The sequence below is a fragment of the Camelina sativa genome, chromosome 20, assembly GCF_030686135.1.
Source record: "Camelina sativa cultivar CO46 ecotype springtype chromosome 20, ASM3068613v1".
In the NCBI taxonomy this organism is placed as follows: Eukaryota; Viridiplantae; Streptophyta; class Magnoliopsida; order Brassicales; family Brassicaceae; genus Camelina; species Camelina sativa.
In genome coordinates this window covers 28252149-28269980 of record NC_141899.1, presented here as the reverse complement: position 1 = coordinate 28269980, position 17832 = coordinate 28252149, and the positions used below count along the sequence as shown (strand labels likewise).

The window sequence follows — 17832 nt, the reverse complement described above, 5'->3', positions numbered from 1 at the left end:
CTTCAGAACCCAGCAAGCAAAATCACTAAGAGAACCTCAAACATGCTTCCGGGTGCAACGACGACGTCTGATGCGCCTTTTTACGTCTAGCTAGAAGCCTTCAAAAGGCAAACCAATCTACACAGATCTGGAAAGCAAGTACAAGGAGCGAAGCTAAGCCCTTGAATACCATCAAACTCTAGAGCAAGAAAGACGATAGCTCAAGCCTGCTAACAACCACAACGAGCAACACCAAGGAGAAGAGAACCTGCAGACTTAGAGACCTAACACATCTTAACACAAAACAAAGCCTCTGCTTAGGAAGAGAGTGAACCAAAAAGGAACCGCTGACTGAAACGATGAGACAAGGAATGAGAGGAAAGGCAATGGCTGGACGAGATCCTACAACCACTCCACACGGCGCTTAGAGGCAATGAAAAGTACAAGAGCGGCTAAGAGATCTGTTACAGGAACAAGCAAACCACAATGTCATTATTCTTCGAGCCAACCGTTGATCTTTGAGATCCGGGACCAACGCCTTTGCTGTAATCAGAAACCTTCATAGATCTAGCCGCTCTAACCGTTTCTTCAACACACCCCAGATCATCAATCGACACAGACCAAAAAATTCCCCAAACGAAGGTTGAAAAAATCTGCAAACAAGACTAAAACAACTAATCACACAGAGATAACACCACCAAGATAAAACCACCATTCACAGCAAAGGATTCAGGAGACAAGGCTGGCTAGAGAACATCCAACCACGAGCAAGCTCTGCCATCATACTTCTTCTTCCAGTTCCGATCCGGTTCAGATCCGGTGAGAAATTACTCCAGACAAAGCCGCAAGAGGAAAGCAAAAGACTAAAACGAGGGAGAGGCCAGAGCCGGTGCTATAGAAGCCACCGTTCTCCAGTCTCGAATCGGAAATTTTGGTCGGAGGCGGCGGCTGAGTGTAGAGAGAGTTTTTTTTTTTTTTAAAGTAGGGTTTTATTTTATTTTTAAAAGAGTTTAGAAAGTGTCGAAAATTGATCAGATCAATTTGTTGTTTATTGTTGGGGCCAAATGCCTCTCACCCGTGCTTATATATATGCCGGATCTGCTCGGTACATGTAGATACATCATTATTATTTTCTGGTCCAAATGTATCGTACCGAATCTGATACAAATGAATACGAAACTCAAAAACAAATGAAAACTGAACTAAACTGAACTGTGAACTGAATGGATATCCGAAATAAAAACTACATACCTAAAAATATTAACTAATTTTATAACAAAGTAGTTAAAAAATACATGTACAACCAAAAAACTACCCGAATAACCGAACCAAAAACCTTGAAATTATCCACAATTTACCATTAGTTACCCAAATAAAACAATAAAAATTTCCAAAAAACCCCGACAATTATCCAAAAATACCTCTAAAAATCCGTAAATATCCTAAATTACTAGAAAATCCAAGAATACCAAACCAAACCAAATGGACCAAACCAAAATTCTAAAGAAAATGAATGGATAATGAACACAAGATTCAAATTATCCGAAAACCAAAAATACCGAACTGATACCAAACCAAATATCTGAATGCCTAGAACTAAGTATTTCTACCGTTTAATATAAATGAATATTGAGAACTTTGTCCAAAAAAAAAAAAAAAAAAAAAGAATATTGAGAACTAGATCAATCACATTACACAGGCAAATGATAGATAAACAACATCAGTCTTAAAGGAGAAAAACGGACCATGCCAAGATAGAATTAAACACCTTAACCATGTTAGATCATTTCCATCATCTTTGTTAGTTGATCTATTAATTTTTGAGGTTAGCACGTTATGCACGAGCAAAGCAATCAACAACGTATTTATATTACAAAGAACTAAAGGATCGAAATAATAAGTCTTTAAGATAATTCAATCAGCTGCTGCTTAATCAAAATTGTGACAGTTCGACCAGAAAAAAAAAAATAATCTAAAGTTTCTTTATCGAATAGGGTTGCCGCATTAGTGCCCCATGTACTCGTCCCATTCCCAATTTTTCAACACAGACTTTTTTCCTCTGAAAATAACATCACAAAAAGTTCACTCTTAATTTAACCACATGAACTTGTGTTTTTATCCTAATTTATACATCTCCAATCGAAATCGATAAACCCAGCTGCTAAACCCGATTAAACCATAAAATCGCGTTTAACCCAATCATAATCACGTTTACCCGTTTAATCCAAATAACCCAACAAATCCGATTCTCTCTTCTTTTTATTATTCTTCTTCTTCTTCTTCTTACTCGACAAACACGATTTGGGGATTTAGGGTTTATCCAAAAAATTAATTTGAGGGTTCTTCTTCTCAATCTCTGAGTTTTGGGGATTTCTGGGTTATCAATACCGATGTCAATGGCAATCATAGAGTCAGTTTCTCATCAACATGATCGAGATGATCCCGATTTTGAAATTTCAGATCGTGATAGTGAGAACGACGATAGTGAAAGTGACGATAGTGAGAACGACGACAGTGTTGACAGTGAGAACGATGACAGTGACAGCGACGGTGCGAATGAAGGAGACGACGAACACGAGAATGAGGGAGAAGAAGGTCCGGGAGAAGACGAACACGAGAATGAGATAAACGATGAACAAGAGAACGAGAACGACAGTGATGGAGACGACAATGGTGACAAGCAAAGTGAGAGATTCAAACCTAAACCTGAAGAAGACAAAACAGAAAGGTATGAGTTCGAGGTAGAGGAAGCTGTAGGAAATTGGGTTGATGAGTGTATGATTCGTCGCGATTCCATCCCAGATACTTCGGATGAGGATGAGGATCCTGTTATTACTAGAGACAGGAAAATTAGGTTGGGAGCAGATGATAGGTTAGCTATTGGAAGAACATTCTTCACTGGTTTTGAGTTCAAAGAAGCTGTGTTACATTATGCATTGAGGAATAGAGCAAATCTGAAACAAACTAGGTGGGAGAAGGAGAAATTAGAGTTTAAGTGTGCTGGGAAGAAGAACTGCTGCTGGAAGATCTATTGCTCATACGATAATACTAGGCTTTTGTGGATTGTGAAGACTGTATGTTTAGAGCATACATGTACACCTAATGGAAAATGCAAGCTCCTTAAACGGCCAGTGATTGCAAAGTTGTTTATGGATAAACTGAGGATGCAACCTAAGTACATGCCTCTAGACATTCAAAGGCATATCAAGGAGCAATGGAAAATATCTAGTACTATTGGACAATGTCAGACCGGAAGACTTATAGCACTCAAGTGGTTAAAAGATGAATATGATCAGCAATTCGCTCACCTCCGAGGATATGTTGCTGAAATCATAAGCTCCAACCCGGGATCTACTGCCATTGTTGATACTATAACTGATGGTGCTGGAAATCATGTCTTCAACCGGATATATGTGTGTCTTGCAGCAATGAAGAATGCATTCTACTTTTGCAGATCACTCATTGGACTAGATGGAACCTTCCTGAAGCATGCAGTTAAAGGTTGTCTTTTCACTGCTATTGCTCATGATGCAAACAACCAGATTTACCCTATAGCTTGGGCAACGGTTCAAACTGAGAATAGAGATAACTGGCTTTGGTTCCTAAATCTGCTGAAGGATGACTTGAATCTTAAAGATGGCACTGCCTATGTTGTTATATCAGATCGATGCAAGGTAAATGTTATTTCTTTCTAATCTAGTTTGTGTTACTTTGTCTTATCGTTTATGACTATTAGCTTCTTTTTTTTTCTAGGGATTGCTTAGTGCAGTTAAAACAGCATTGCCAAATGCTGAACACAGACCTTGTGTGAAGCATATAGTTGAAAACTTGAAGAAGAGACATTCAGATAAGGATTTAATGAAGAAGCATGTATGGAGCTTAGCTTGGAGTTATAGCTATGAAGAATATAGGACTAACTTGGCAAAGTTAAGAGCTTATAATATATCTTTGTTTGAAGATGTCATGAAGGAGGAACCAAAGTCTTGGTGTAGAGCATTTTTCATTCTCGGCAATTTTTGTGAAGATGTGGACAACAATGCAACATAATCGTTTAATGCAACAGTTGTCAAAGCTAGAGCAAAATCATTGGTTCCTATGATGGAAACAATACGAAGACAAGCAATGGCACGAATCAGTAAGAGAAAGGCGAAGATTGGCAGATGGAAGAAAAATATATCTGAGTATGTTTCAGATATTCTGGCTGAGGAGGAAGAAGATGCTTTGAGATGTGAAGTCACCAAAGGGACACATGGGCAGTTTGAGGTTTGGGTTGATGGGAACTCAAACTCTGTAAATTTGACTACTGAATTATGGGATTGCTCATGCTGCAAGTGGCAAATCACAGGGATTCCATGTGAACATGCCTATGCAGCAATAATGGATATCGGTAAGGATGTGGAAGATTTTGTAGTTCCAATGTTTAGTACTCAAGTGTGGAAAGAACAGTATGATACAGCGCCAAGTCCAGTTAGAGGACAACGTTATTGGATGACCAATGATTATGTTTTAATAACCGCACCACCAGAACCAGATCAACCTGGAAGAAAGAAAAAGCAGAAGAAAAATTACAATCGGATCAAGAGTCCACTCGAGTCACCCAAGAAGAAAAAGCAGAAAAAAGATGGACCTGTGGTTCTTAAATTAGGACGGAAAGGAAGAACAATGCACTGCAAATCGTGTGGTGAAGCAGGACATAATGCCGCAGGATGTAAAAAATTCCCCAGGGAGAAGAAGTCTAAGAAGAAGAAGAATGAAGAATGTATGGAAATAACTCTGTTTGCTGAGGTATGTTTTCTCTCAGTTTGTTGATATTTTGGATCTGTTTCCAAGTGCAAAATGGTTCTCTTTATTGATTGTTAATTGTTTCTCAGCAAGGTGTATCTTCATCTAAGAAAAAGAAGAGTAAGAAGAAGAGTAAGAAGAATGAAGCTGGATGTATGGAAATAACTTTGTCTGAGGTATGTTTCCTCTCTCTCACTTTGTTGATAATATTTTGGATCTGTTTCCAAGTGTAAAACCTTATGATTCTCTTTACTTTTTTGTTTCTCAGCATGGTGAATCTTCATCTCAGAAAAACAAGACTAAAAAGACTAAGAAGACTAAGAAAACTAAGAAGACTCAGGCACAATCACATGAAGCCGAATCAGTCACACTCACACAAAGGAGCAGTCAATGGGAGCAATGGGAGTAGAGACATTTGCAGTCAATGATCTCTCTATTGCTTTAGTGTTTGGATGTTGCTTTCGATCTCTTTATTGCTTTAGTGTTTGGATGTTGTTTTTGATCTCTTTATTGCTTTTGGATGATGCTTTGTTTCTCGGATCAAAATGTCTATTTCAGATGTTGATTTTGTTTCTCAATATTTGTCTATTTTGTGAATTCTCATTTCTCTTCTCCTCACAAACCAAAAGCAAACTGATTTAGATTGTCTCAACATGATACAACAACTAGATTACATAAACATGATACAAACAACAACTAGATTCTTCCCCATAGCAATACAAGTGCACCTCCTATTACAGCAACAATACCAATTGTCTTCAAAGCTGAACTAGCCATCTTATCTTCAATCTTCTTAACCATATTTTCCTCAAGCTTCTTAACCATATTTCCCTCAAGCTTCTTCAACATTTCCTTTTGGAGATCCAAATTCTGAATCACATTTATCCTCAAGTCACTCACATCCTCTTCAATTCTCTTAAGCTTCCTATTGACCATCTGAATTTCTTCTACCAATGCTTCATCAACCCATTTGAATAAATGCTCCTCATTCGGTCTCTGTTTAACAAAATTCACATCAACTCTCATCTCATAACAATGAACAATTAAATTAAATATCAAATTATCACCTTCAATGCAATCGAGCATCTATAGAATCTACGGTATGGGTTTTCTTTTGTCTTTGATGTGAATGTGATGGTCTCTTGACCACACCAGCACCTGCAGCTTGTCAGAACTTCTGGAGGAGAAAGTCGATGTGCTGAATGGTATGAACTCGATGAGTCGCTCATGATTTTTAAATTTTTTGATAAACCCTAAATCCCCAAATCGTGTTTGTCGAGTAAGAAGAAGAAGAAGAAGAAGAAGAAGAAGAAGAAGAAGAAGAAGAAGAAGACGAAGAAGAACCCTAAATCCCCAAATCGTGTTTGTCGAGTAAGAAGAAGAAGAAGAAGAATAATAAAAAGAAGAGAGAATCAGATTTGTTGGGTTATTTGGATTAAACGGGTAAACGTGATTATGATTGGGTTAAACGCGATTTTATGGTTTAATCGGGTTTAGCAGCTGGGTTTATCGATTTCGATTAGAGATATATAAATTAGGATAAAAACACAAGTTCATGTGGTTAAATTAAGAATGAACTTTTTGTGATGTTATTTTCAGAGGAAAAAAATCTGTGTTGAAAAATTGGGAATGGGACGAGTACAGGGGGGAATAATGCGGCAACCCTATCGGATAAGAAGAAAGAGTATTACACAAGGACAAAAACAGTTCTCAAGGTAGACGTATTGCATTGGTTGATTGATGACCTTTTCTCTTACTTCACCTAGAAAAATGAAAGAATATTTGATGAGTTACATACTATCTCGAGATTAACTAAGATTACATAGTTTAAAAATTAGATTTTAAAACTCAAATCTACAAAGTTCCACGAACCAGAGAATCTCATATGAGATGGAGATTGAGGTGCAAATTATCGTGACGCTACCTTGTTTAGAAATCATGTTGTCGAACTTTTTTCTCCATGACTTGGTAACCTCCATGCCCACTTACAAGTTTAAACTTATATTCACCTGCCTTTCTCCGGATCGCAATAAGATTTCAGTATTCTCCAGACCACATGAGGAATATGCACACAGAGACTAGTCTAAACTCATATACAAAGTGCGGTCGTATCTTTGTAGGAAGAAGATTTTTTTGTACCTTCACTCTTTAGAGACAACTTAATTGTGAAGGTACGTACTTTCCATGTTATTCAACTCTGCCCCTTGTTACTTTTCTTTTTGTGATTTCTTTTCCTCAGAAAGGTTTTGTTCGCTCGTGTTTGTTTTTTTTTGCGTGCTGGGATGGTTTACCGGCTCGACATGCCTCATAGAGTCATTCTTATAAGCAGGATTCCTCAAGATCAATACAGATCAGGTGTGAGAACATAAGAGAATGAGAAGAAGATGAAATCTATCGAAGAGAATGAGAAAGAAGGAGAAGAGTCAACCGAAATGACAAAAGCTCGTTTTGTGTCTTTGTCCAAACAAACGGGCCAAAACATCAAAAGGCCCAACAAAGCTTTCAAAGTCATTTACAGACCCAAGCCCATTAGTGAGTCCACCAATGCAACACAAAGTTCTTCCCTCCAGAAGCTTCCTGCACAAGAAGACAAGTTAAAGATTGAGACAAAAGGAACTTCACACATAATGCCAAAGAAGGAAAAAGAGAAGATTAGCTGTAACACTCAAATTGAGCTAGCCAATAGGTTTGCAATACTTGGCATTGAGGAGGAACCCTAAAAGGCTAAAACCCTAAGGTCTTATGTATATATAAAGGCTCACTATTGTAATAAGCAGTCAAGATAGAGAAATGCAATAATAAAAAATGCTTATCTTCTTCAAATCTTGACTATCTCACACTTTGTTCATGGTATCAGAGCCATGGCAAATCAGTCCATGGAACACTATTCTTTTCCTTTTCCTGCATTAAACATTTCAAACTGTGTTACTCTAAAGCTCAACCAGAAAAATTACATTTCATGGAAGTCACAGTTTGAGTTGTTCTTATCTGGTCAGAATCTTCTGGGGTTTGTGAACGGGTCGTTTTCTCCTCTTGGTGCCATCATTCAAGTTCCACACATCGGAGGTCAAGTCACCACAGTTCAGAATCCGGACTACAACGAATGGTTCTCGGATCTCTGTCAGAAGATATTCTTGTTGAAGTCACCGGTACCACAACGGCTCAGGAACTGTGGAATGCTCTGGCAAGGCACTTCAACAAGGTATCGTCTTCACGTCTCTTTGAACTGCAAGGCAAGTTACAATCTTCAGAAAAGCTAGAAAGACCTATGTCTGAATACTTAAGAGACATAAGGAATGTATGTGAGCAACTAGCATCTATAGGTAGTCCAGTACCGGAAAAAATGAAGATCTTTGCTGCTCTTAGAGGACTAGGTAGGGAGTACAAACCTATAAAAGTGTCTATCGAAAGGATGATAGATCTCATTCCACCTCCCACCTTTGACGATGTCATCTCACGTCTCATAAGCTATGCAGACAGACTCTCCACTTACAGTGCAGCACAAGAGGTGTCTCTCCACGTAGCCTTCTTCACAAATCAATCTGGTCGAGGAAGAGGCAGAAATGGTGGTTCTCGTGGGAGAGGAAGCTACTTCTCAACCAAAGGCAGAGGCTTTCCACAACAGATACGTCCACACACCAGCGGAGCTGAAGCAAAGGTTGTTTGTCAAATCTGCAACAAACCAGGTCATCCTGCTATAAAATGCTGGTACGGGTTTGACAGCAGCTATCAGTATGAAGACATACCTCAGGCCTTGTCTGCTTTGAGGATCACGGATGTCACAGATCATGGAGGAAACAAGTGGGTCACTGACTCTGGAGCTACGGTACATGTCACCAATTCTCCACACAACCTTCAGAAAGCTCAGTCTTACGTCGGAACAGATTTAGTTATGATTGGTGATGGTAACTTCCTGCCAATAACTCATACCGGATCAACAAGTCTTCAGACAACCTCTGGTAAGCTTCCCCTTAACGATGTATTGGTTTGTCCTGATATTGCAAAATCATTATTGTCAGTCTCAAAGGCTACAAATGACTATCCTTGTTCTTTTCAATTTGATGATGATGCGGTTCATGTTAATGATAAGGCAACAAAGAATGATCACTTACCGAGGAAAGCTTTCTATACCACTCGTCAACACTCTGTAAGTGAAGATATTTGGCATAGAAGACTAGGGCATCCGAATGATCAAGTCCTTTAGCAACTATCTGCAATAAAAGCTATTCTCGCCAATAAAGGAGTCAAGAGGATGTGTGAAGCATGTCAACTTGGCAAGAGTAGCAGATTACCTTTCACTTCTTCTAGTTATGTTGCTTCTAGGCCCTTAGAAAGGATTCACTGTGATCTTTGGGGACCTGCTCCAATAAGTTCTTTTCAAGGCTTTCGTTATTATGTAATCTTCATTGACAAGTACTCACGCTTCTGTTGGATGTATCCTTTAAAGTTGAAATCTGATTTCTTCTCCATCTTCACTACATTTCAAACAAGAGTTGAAAATCAGTTTCAGACCAAAATAGGATTTTTTCAGTCGATGGTGGAGGTGAATTCATGAGCACAATGTTTATTAATCAATTACAGAAATGCGGCATTCAACAACTTGTCTCATGTCCTCATACTCCTCAACAGAATGGCTTGGCTGAAAGAAAACATAGACATATTGTGGAACTTGGGTTATCAATGATGTTCCAAAGTCGAGTGCCTCAAAAATATTGGGTTGAAGCTTTTTATACAGCAAATTTTCTAATAAATCTTCTACCTATCTCGGCTCTTACCAAAGGATGCAGCCCGTATGAAGCTCTGATGGGGAACATTCCGGATTACTCATCTCTCAGGGTGTTTGGCTGTGCCTGTTATCCCACGCTTAGAGATTACGCTGCCACAAAATTTGATCCAAGGTCACTCAAATATGGGTTCTTGGGATACAATAAAAAATATAAGGGATACAGATGCTTAGTACCTTCTACAGGCAGAGTCTATATCAGTCGGCATGTGTTGTTTGATGAAGAGAACTACCCATTCACTCACTCGCATCAGCACCAACAGCCGTCGAATCCAACACCACTGATGAAAATTTGGCTCCGTAGTTCGGAAACAAGTTCTACACAAGCTCCTGCAACAAACGACACAGATGATGTTATCTCAGCAGAACCAGCTCAAGCGTTGAGACCGTTGTTCACAGAAGCTGACTTTCCACCCTTACCGCAGAGAAGTGGTACAACTGTAGTACCTTTGGATGAGGAAGAGAGTTCTGGGTGTACGACATGCTCTGATCCTGCTTCTATAGGCAACAACTCTCTTCTCTCATCTCCAAGGACTTAGCACCATCTACTCCATCACACCTGTCACAATCGACAGACACAAGCAGAGTCAACACACCGCCTCCTACACCTGTGTTAACAACGTCAGAAACAAGCACGACCAGTACATCACTACCAGTGTCTTTATCACCATCTTCAGCAGAGGTGAATAATCAACAACCTCCAGTGCCTCAGTCCCCTGTTGAGGCCTCTGATGAACCATCGAACTCTCAGCAAGTTGATCACACATTAGAGAGTGCTCCTCCATATGTTGGCCCTGCGGACGACGCTGTTGCAAATCAACCTACACATCTGAGGGTCACTCAGTCATCGAACTCCCAAGAAGTTGATCAGACATCAGAGAGTGCTCCTCAAGATGTTGGTCCTGCAGAAGACTTAGTTGCAGTTCAACCTACACACTTGATGGTCACACGGTCAAAGGCCAACATTCGCAAACCAAACCCAAGATATGCACTCATGACTCACAAAGTGTCATATCCGGAACCTAAAATAGTGACAGAAGCATTAAAACACGAAGGATGGAACAATGCAATGGAAGAAGAAATGTGTAATTGCAAAGAAGCAAATACCTGGTCTCTCACTCCACCTACACCAGATATGCATGTTTTGGGATGCAAGTGGGTGTTCCGAACAAAGCTAAATGCAGACGGATCCCTGGACAAGCTCAAAGCCAGATTAGTTGCACAGGGTTTTGATCAAGAAGAGGGAATATATTACCTCGAAACCTACAGCCCAGTGGTCAAAACTCCCACAGTTCGCTGTGTCCTCCACTTTGCCACCATCATGAATTGGGAAATAAAACAGATGGATGTTAAAAACGCTTTTTTGCATGGTAACTTAACAAAGACAGTCTACATGAAACAACCTCCCGGGTTTGTAGATCCGACAAAGCTAGACCATGTCTGTCTCTTACACAAGTCGCTTTATGGCCTCAAGCAATCACCAAGGGCCTGGTTTGACAAATTCAGTAAGTTTTTACTTGACTTCGGCTTTTACTGCAGTCAGTCGGATTCTTCGTTGTTCGTCTACATCAAAGATGGTGCCATGATCATTCTTCTCTTGTGTGTCGACGACATGGATATCACAGGAAATAGCTCCGCTGCTCTGTCACACCTATTGGAGGAGTTGAACAAACAGTTTAGAATGAAAGACTTGGGAAGACTGCATTATTTTCTTGGCATACAGTTTCAATATCATTCAGGGGGACTCTTTCTATCACAACAGAAGTACGCAGAAGACTTACTGGTAGTAGCACAGATGGCCAATTGTAACCCGATGCCAACCCCCTTGCCTCAGGATATTCATCGCCGGATTGCTAATGATGCCCTCTTCCCTGATCCGACATACTTTCGCAGTTTGGCTGGTAAGCTTCAGTACTTGACACTCACTAGACCTGATATCCAATTTGTTGTAAATTTTATGTGTCAACGGATGCATGCTCCTATGTACTCCGACTTCAACCTGCTTAAACGGATTCTACGCTACATTAAAGGTTCAACGACAATGGGAATTTCATTTCATAAGAACACAGATTGCATAGTTCGAGCTTACAGTGATAGTGATCACGCCGGCTGTGATCTGACTCGTCCTTCCACTGGTGGCTACTGCACCTACTTGGGTAACAACATCATCTCCTGGTCTGCTCAGAAGCAAGACTCGGTCTTCAAAAGCTCTACAGAAGCGGAGTATCTAGCCCTCTCGGAAGCGGCATCTGAGGTCACTTGGCTCTGCAAAATTCTCAAGGAACTTTGGATTCCCCTTCCCAGAACACCGGAGATCTACTGCGATAACCTTTCAGCCGTCTACTTGTCGGCGAATCCGGCCTATCATAAACGCAACAAACATTTTGAAACTCACTATAATTACGTCCGTGAGCGGGTTGCGCTGGGAACTTTAACCATCACGCACATACCTAGAGAATTTCAGATTGCCGACATCTTCACCAAAATCTTACTGGTTGGTGCTTTCAATCGTCTGAGATCCAAACTCGGCGTGTGCTTTCCACCCACTCCGAGTTTGAGGGGGACTATAAGCAGGATTCCTCAAGATCAATACAGATCAAGTGTGAGAACAGAAGAGAATGAGAAGAAGATGAAATCTATCGAAGAGAATGAGAAAGAAGGAGAAGAGTCAACCGAAACGACAAAAGCTCATTTTGTGTCTTTGTCCAAACAAACGGGCCAAAACATCAAAAGGCCCAACCAAGCTTTCAAAGTCATTTACAGACCCAAGCCCATTAGTGAGTCCACCAATGCAACATAAGGTTCTTCCCTCCAGAAGCTTCCTGCACAAGAAGATAAGTTAAAGATTGAGACAAAAGAAACTTCACACATAATGCCAAAGAAGGAAAAAGAGAAGATTAGCGGTAACACTCAAATTGAGCTAGTCAATAGATTTGCAATACTTGGCATTGAGGAGGAACCCTAAAACCCTAAGGTTTTATGTATATATAAAGGCTCACTATTGTAATAAGCAGTCAAGATAGAGAAATGCAATAATAATAAATGCTTATCTTCTTCAAATCTTGACTATCTCACACTTTGTTCAATTCTTGTCCTATGGCCTGGTAGGGGATGATAAGCTCAAATTAATCCCTAGAGCTACTCTCTCAAACAAGAGATCACTGCAGTACTTAGGGGTCGAATCCACAGAGACTCAAGATCAAACACAATAGATTATAGAGTTTTGTAAATTACGCTAAACAAGTTAAATTGAATTAAAATAAAAGCAATGCAAATTTATAAATGAAAGTGTTGTAAATTCAGAAAATCAAAAGAGTTAAGCCTAAGGAATTTCTCAGGAAATTATGAAATATTAAATCAGATAAATTAATTAAGGTTCAAGCAATAAAGATCAGATCTAGAACTCTAAACTTTTGGTAAAATAATCAGTTCTCACTGCAATTATTATCTAAATTTAAAACCAGAAAATCCAAATCTCTTTGTAAAATTCCAAGTTAAAAATCAGTTTTAAGAACAGGTTTAGATAAGTTCACAGAATTATTAATTCAAATCTCTTTGTAAGAAACAATTCTGCTCATCAATGGTTTAATCAGGAAAACAATTATATTCTCATATTAAATTATTTCCCTAAGATAATAATTTTAGGTGATCAATCAAGAATTATTGTGAAGAACAACCAAGGATGAAGATCATAAAAGATGGAGAACCCTAAAAATTTCAGATCTAATAAATCATAAAAACTCTATGAAAAACCCTAAACCTAACAGGCAAATTACTCAGACATGTTAAATAAAGCACAAATCATAATTCTGAATAACATGCAACAGATATTAAAAGTAAAGAGGGAGTTTCAGTAAAATGCTCCAAAATAATCCAAATTCTTCCATATTGCTCCATCCGTGCCAAATTCCTAGATAACCTGTAAAGACTCAAAAATAACCTAGAAACAAATCAAAAGATTCAAAAAGCACACTTATATCATGATTAAAAACTGTAAAAACCATGATATATCAGGGGAGAGGACCTCTATTGGCCTGACTTTGATATCCTCCTGCATTCGTGTTGTTACGCTGCTACTTGCTGGTTTGAGCCTATTTACTGATAGTTTTTTTTGTTGCTATTTTTGAAGCTAGCTGTTAACTATTTCCAACGGTTAAAATTGTTCATCATTGAGGAAGTTTATAAATAATTGGATGGTTTAAGGTGCCAGCTCCGTCATCTAGAAAGCGACCAATTGCCTCTCGGCCGAGATCTTCCACTTGGCAACACAACAGGGTGGGAAGCCTATTTTGAACATGATTTTAATCCTAGTTTGGGTTTTGTCCGTACCCATGTTTAAGATTATCTAAACCATGTTTTTGTTTCTGCCGACGTCCAAATCATGTTTAATAGTACTGAAATAGACTTGATGGCTGAATCTTCAATTGAAAGGCAAAACATGAACTTAACAAAACAAAGGAGAAACAAAATGACTTACTAGTAGAAAATAATACATTTGGCTTTTTGTCACTTCAACTAGCTTCAAAGTGTCAACAAACATAAGGTCCATAACAACCTGTACTAATATTTGGAGCCTAAATCTATCTGAAACATAATAATACTATTGTTTCTTTCGTTACAGTAGTTAGATCCGGTTTTGAAAGAAAACAAAAGAGTTAGATCTCCCGTATTAGCTTTCTTCCTACAAAATCGGCATTAATATATTTCATCTTCTATGCTTTTTTACTTCGTTTCAACAGTTCTACAAGTATCATTAATACTATATAATAATTACTCTCAACTTCTTTACTTTATTCAGTATTCACGTGACTCTGAAACTTTCCAGTCCCCGACAGCTACTCTCTTGTGTCTTACATCCTTTTGTCACGTACCTCCTGCTCTCTTCACCTCTCTCTCTACTACTACATTCTAAAAACTCTTTCATATGTAATAGTCAGAGACATTAACATGCTTCTTTAATACATTCTTACAAGCTATGCTTCTTCGTTGTAACTTGCCCATTTCTGGGTTCCTTTTCTTTTGTTTCTTCTTCTTCTTCACTACCATTGTTGCTTCTTCTACTTCTTCTTCTTCCTTCAACCGTACAAAACGAGCGTTTCATCATCACCGCGACGTTTCTGCTTTGGTACGTTTCAAGTCCAAAGCTGATCTGTGGAACAAGATAAACACGAGCTCTCACTTCTGTCAATGGTGGGGTGTTACGTGCTACGGAAACAGAGTGGTTCGTTTGGTCATTGAAGATCTTTACCTCGGAGGTCAACTCGTTGCTGACTCAGTCAATAGACTTGACCAGCTCCGTGTTCTCAGTCTCAAAAACACTTCCTTAACCGGACCTATACCGGATCTCTCCGGTTTAGTTAATCTCAAATCGTTATTTCTCGATCACAACTCTTTTTCCGGTTCGTTTCCTCTCTCGGTTCTCGCGCTTCACCGGTTAAGAACTCTTGATTTCTCCTCCAACAACCTCACCGGTCTAATCCCACCCGGTTTAGCTCTTTCCGGCCGGTTAAACTACCTCCGTCTCGATTCGAATCGCTTCAACGGTCCTGTCCCAGCTCTAAACCAGTCCTCGCTTCATACATTTAACGTTTCGGTTAACAACTTAACCGGTGCTGTACCAGTAACCGCCGTTTTATTACGGTTCGGTATTTCGTCGTTTCTCAAAAACCCTAATCTCTGCGGCGAGATCGTTCACAAAGAATGCAGTCCAAGACCCAAGTTCTTCACTCCGGTTCCGGCGCCGCCACCGCCACCACCGGCCAAAAAGCTCGGTCAAATCGCGCAAATCGGAGGAGTGGGACTATCCCAAACAAATCACGGCAAACATTCACGATTCGTGGTGATCCTAGCGTTTATATCCGGCGCATTTATCCTCTTCATCTCCATCGCGTGCCTAATCGGCGCCGTGAAGAGACGACGGAGAGGCAAAAACGAGAAGTCAATAAAAGGAAAAGAATCAACGGCGGTTGTGACATTCGACGCGGCGGAGACGGCGGAAGTAGCGGCGGCGATAGAGCAAGAGAGTGAGATCGAGGAGAAAGTGAAGAAGCTACAAGCGACAAAAAGCGGGAGTCTAGTATTCTGTGCAGGTGAGGCGCACGTGTATACGATGGACCAGCTAATGACAGCGTCGGCTGAGTTATTGGGTAGAGGAACAGTTGGGACCACTTATAAGGCGTTGCTTGACAGCCGTTTGATCGTGACGGTTAAGAGATTAGACGCCATTCGATTAGAGGGTGTAGGGAGAGATAAATTTGAGCGTCACATGGAATCAGTTGGTGCTTTGGGGCATCCGAATTTGGTTCCACTCAGAGCTTATTTTCAAGCTAAGGAAGAGAGGCTATTGATTTATGATTATTTGCCAAATGGCAGTCTCTCGTCTCTTGTCCACGGTAAGCTTTCGTAAACCCTCTCACATTGGATTAGTACATTTATATCATTGAAGACATCAAGCATTTTGTTTGGTTTGCGTGATTAATGCTTGTGTTAAATTTACTACTTACGAGGTTTTTTACTTTGTTCAGTCAATTTTTTAGCTTTACTGCACAGTTAGCTTCTGCGGCCACATGGAATTTATTGATTTTCTTTTTTTTTTTGGTCACAGTTAACTTTACTACATGATTTCAAATGTTTGTACTAATTTGTTTTTATTTTTTTTAATTTTTAAAAGTTTACATTCAAATTTTTTTTGTTATAATTAATGCTTATTTACTTGAAAATAGACTATGATATGTGTTTTATATAGTTTTTATTTAACTGTCTGCATTATGTCTAATCATCACTTAAAATGATGAAGAGAGTATACTAACACTGGTTTGGGATTTTGGTTTTTCTTTGCATAAATATATTTTGGTTTAGTTTTGGTTTATATGTCAATGTCTAGCAAGAGGAATGTGATAGATTTGGTTAGTTCATTTAGTTACAAGTTAAGCATTGAGGAGCTTATTTTAAACGTTTTGTTTGGTTTTTAGTATAATCAAAGCTTAATTATGTTAAAAGTTGATATATGATATTGTGTAGGTACGAAATCGTCAAGGGCAACACCATTGCACTGGACATCTTGCTTGAAGATAGCAGAAGACGTGGCTCAAGGTCTATCCTACATCCACCAAGCATGGCAGCTTGTTCACGGCAATCTCAAATCCTCTAATGTCCTTCTTGGACCGGACTTCGAAGCTTGTATTGCCGATTACTGCCTTATTGCTCTTGCAACAAACCCTCCTTTAGTATCCAGTGGTGATGGTCAAGAAGACGTCGATGCAGCGGCTTATAAAGCCCCTGAAGCTCGACACAAGAGTTTGAATTACCAATCTGTTAAAGCCGATGTTTACGCATTTGGGATTCTTCTCTTGGAGCTTTTGACAGGGAAGCAACCTTCGAAGATTCCGGTTTTGACGTTGGATGGGATGATGGAATGGGTTAGGAAAGTGAGAGAGGAAGGTGAGAAGAAGAGTGGGAATTGGAGAGAGGATAGGGACAAATTTGGGATGTTGACTGAAGTCGCGGTGGCTTGTAGCTTATCATCGCCGGAGCAGAGGCCTACGATGTGGCAAGTTTTGAAAATGTTGCAAGAGATTAAAGAAGCGGCTGTGATGGAAGAGTGTGAACTTGTTATGGATTCTACTAATTCTGGAAGCTCCTAATTTAAGGACAGTAGTTTTATTTACTTTTTTTCTAAACTAAATCTATGTCTTTCACTAATCTTAAAACTATATGTAACAGTGGCGGTTTTAGATTAATGCCATGGTTCCTTAATCACTTACCCCGTTTACTACTAGGTCTTCATATCTTCTTCAAATCATAAAAAATCGTAAACTAAAAACTAAGCAAACTCAAACCTTTTACAATAGTGGCTATAGAGAGTTTGGTACATGTTCTTTGTATTTCTTGAAAATGTTTATTTTGGTAGATCTGTACTTCTTTTAGATATGGATCTGCGCATTACTTGCATTGTGTTTCTAAATAGTTGCACACGATTTTGGGTGGAACATTTTAACTAATCAACAAGTATATAAGGATCAAAAGAGAGAAATAAAATCACTTTTTCGTATGCTTTTTAATTTTTACTACGGTTACACTTACACACACAGAGTAATGTGCAATGTACTTTTTCGTATGCTTTCGTATGCATGCAGTCCATTTGAATTTGGACGAAGTTTAAACTTTCCCGACTTTTTTCACCAAAAATATACATTGTTGGTCATTTTTTAATGTGTAATGTACTCAGAGCCGTGCCTAGAGATATGGAGGCCGGAGGCGGTGTTGAAATTTTTTCTTCAACAATCCAT

The 17832-nt window shown here is 39.3% G+C and overlaps 2 protein-coding genes and 2 pseudogenes across 2 annotated transcripts; 3 read left to right on the top strand and 1 right to left on the bottom strand.

Annotated features, from left to right (window-relative positions):
- The first annotated feature begins 2369 nt into the window (after positions 1-2369).
- Positions 2370-5170, top strand: LOC147919496 (uncharacterized). The gene is made up of 3 exons (XM_087503988.1): positions 2370-3653; positions 3733-3756; positions 5051-5170. The coding sequence occupies exons 1-3, from the start codon at positions 2370-2372 to the stop codon at positions 5168-5170; spliced, it is 1428 nt and encodes a 475-aa protein (XP_087360114.1).
- LOC147919497 (uncharacterized) lies at positions 3766-5037 on the top strand (annotated as a pseudogene).
- A 287-nt stretch (positions 5171-5457) lies between the features above and the next one.
- LOC104772743 (uncharacterized protein At4g04775 pseudogene) lies at positions 5458-5787 on the bottom strand (annotated as a pseudogene).
- Positions 5788-14273: 8486 nt separating this feature from the next.
- On the top strand, positions 14274-17302 carry LOC104771444 (putative inactive receptor kinase At5g67200). The gene is made up of 2 exons (XM_010495966.3): positions 14274-15936; positions 16565-17302. The coding sequence occupies exons 1-2, from the start codon at positions 14520-14522 to the stop codon at positions 17185-17187; spliced, it is 2040 nt and encodes a 679-aa protein (XP_010494268.2). The 5' UTR covers positions 14274-14519; the 3' UTR covers positions 17188-17302.
- The last annotated feature ends 530 nt before the right edge of the window (positions 17303-17832 follow it).

Bases quoted from the DNA above. Each gene is read 5' to 3' on its own strand.
- LOC104771444 (XM_010495966.3), top strand. From the start codon at position 14,520: ATGCTTCTTCGTTGTAACTTGCCCATTTCTGGGTTCCTTTTCTTTTGT. The intron at 15,937-16,564 runs GTAAGCTTTCGT...GATATTGTGTAG, and splicing joins TCTCTCGTCTCTTGTCCACG to GTACGAAATCGTCAAGGGCA.
- LOC147919496 (XM_087503988.1), top strand. From the start codon at position 2,370: ATGTCAATGGCAATCATAGAGTCAGTTTCTCATCAACATGATCGAGAT. The intron at 3,654-3,732 runs GTAAATGTTATT...TTTTTTTTCTAG, and splicing joins TTATATCAGATCGATGCAAG to GGATTGCTTAGTGCAGTTAA. The intron at 3,757-5,050 runs GCATTGCCAAAT...TCTTCATCTCAG, and splicing joins TGCTTAGTGCAGTTAAAACA to AAAAACAAGACTAAAAAGAC.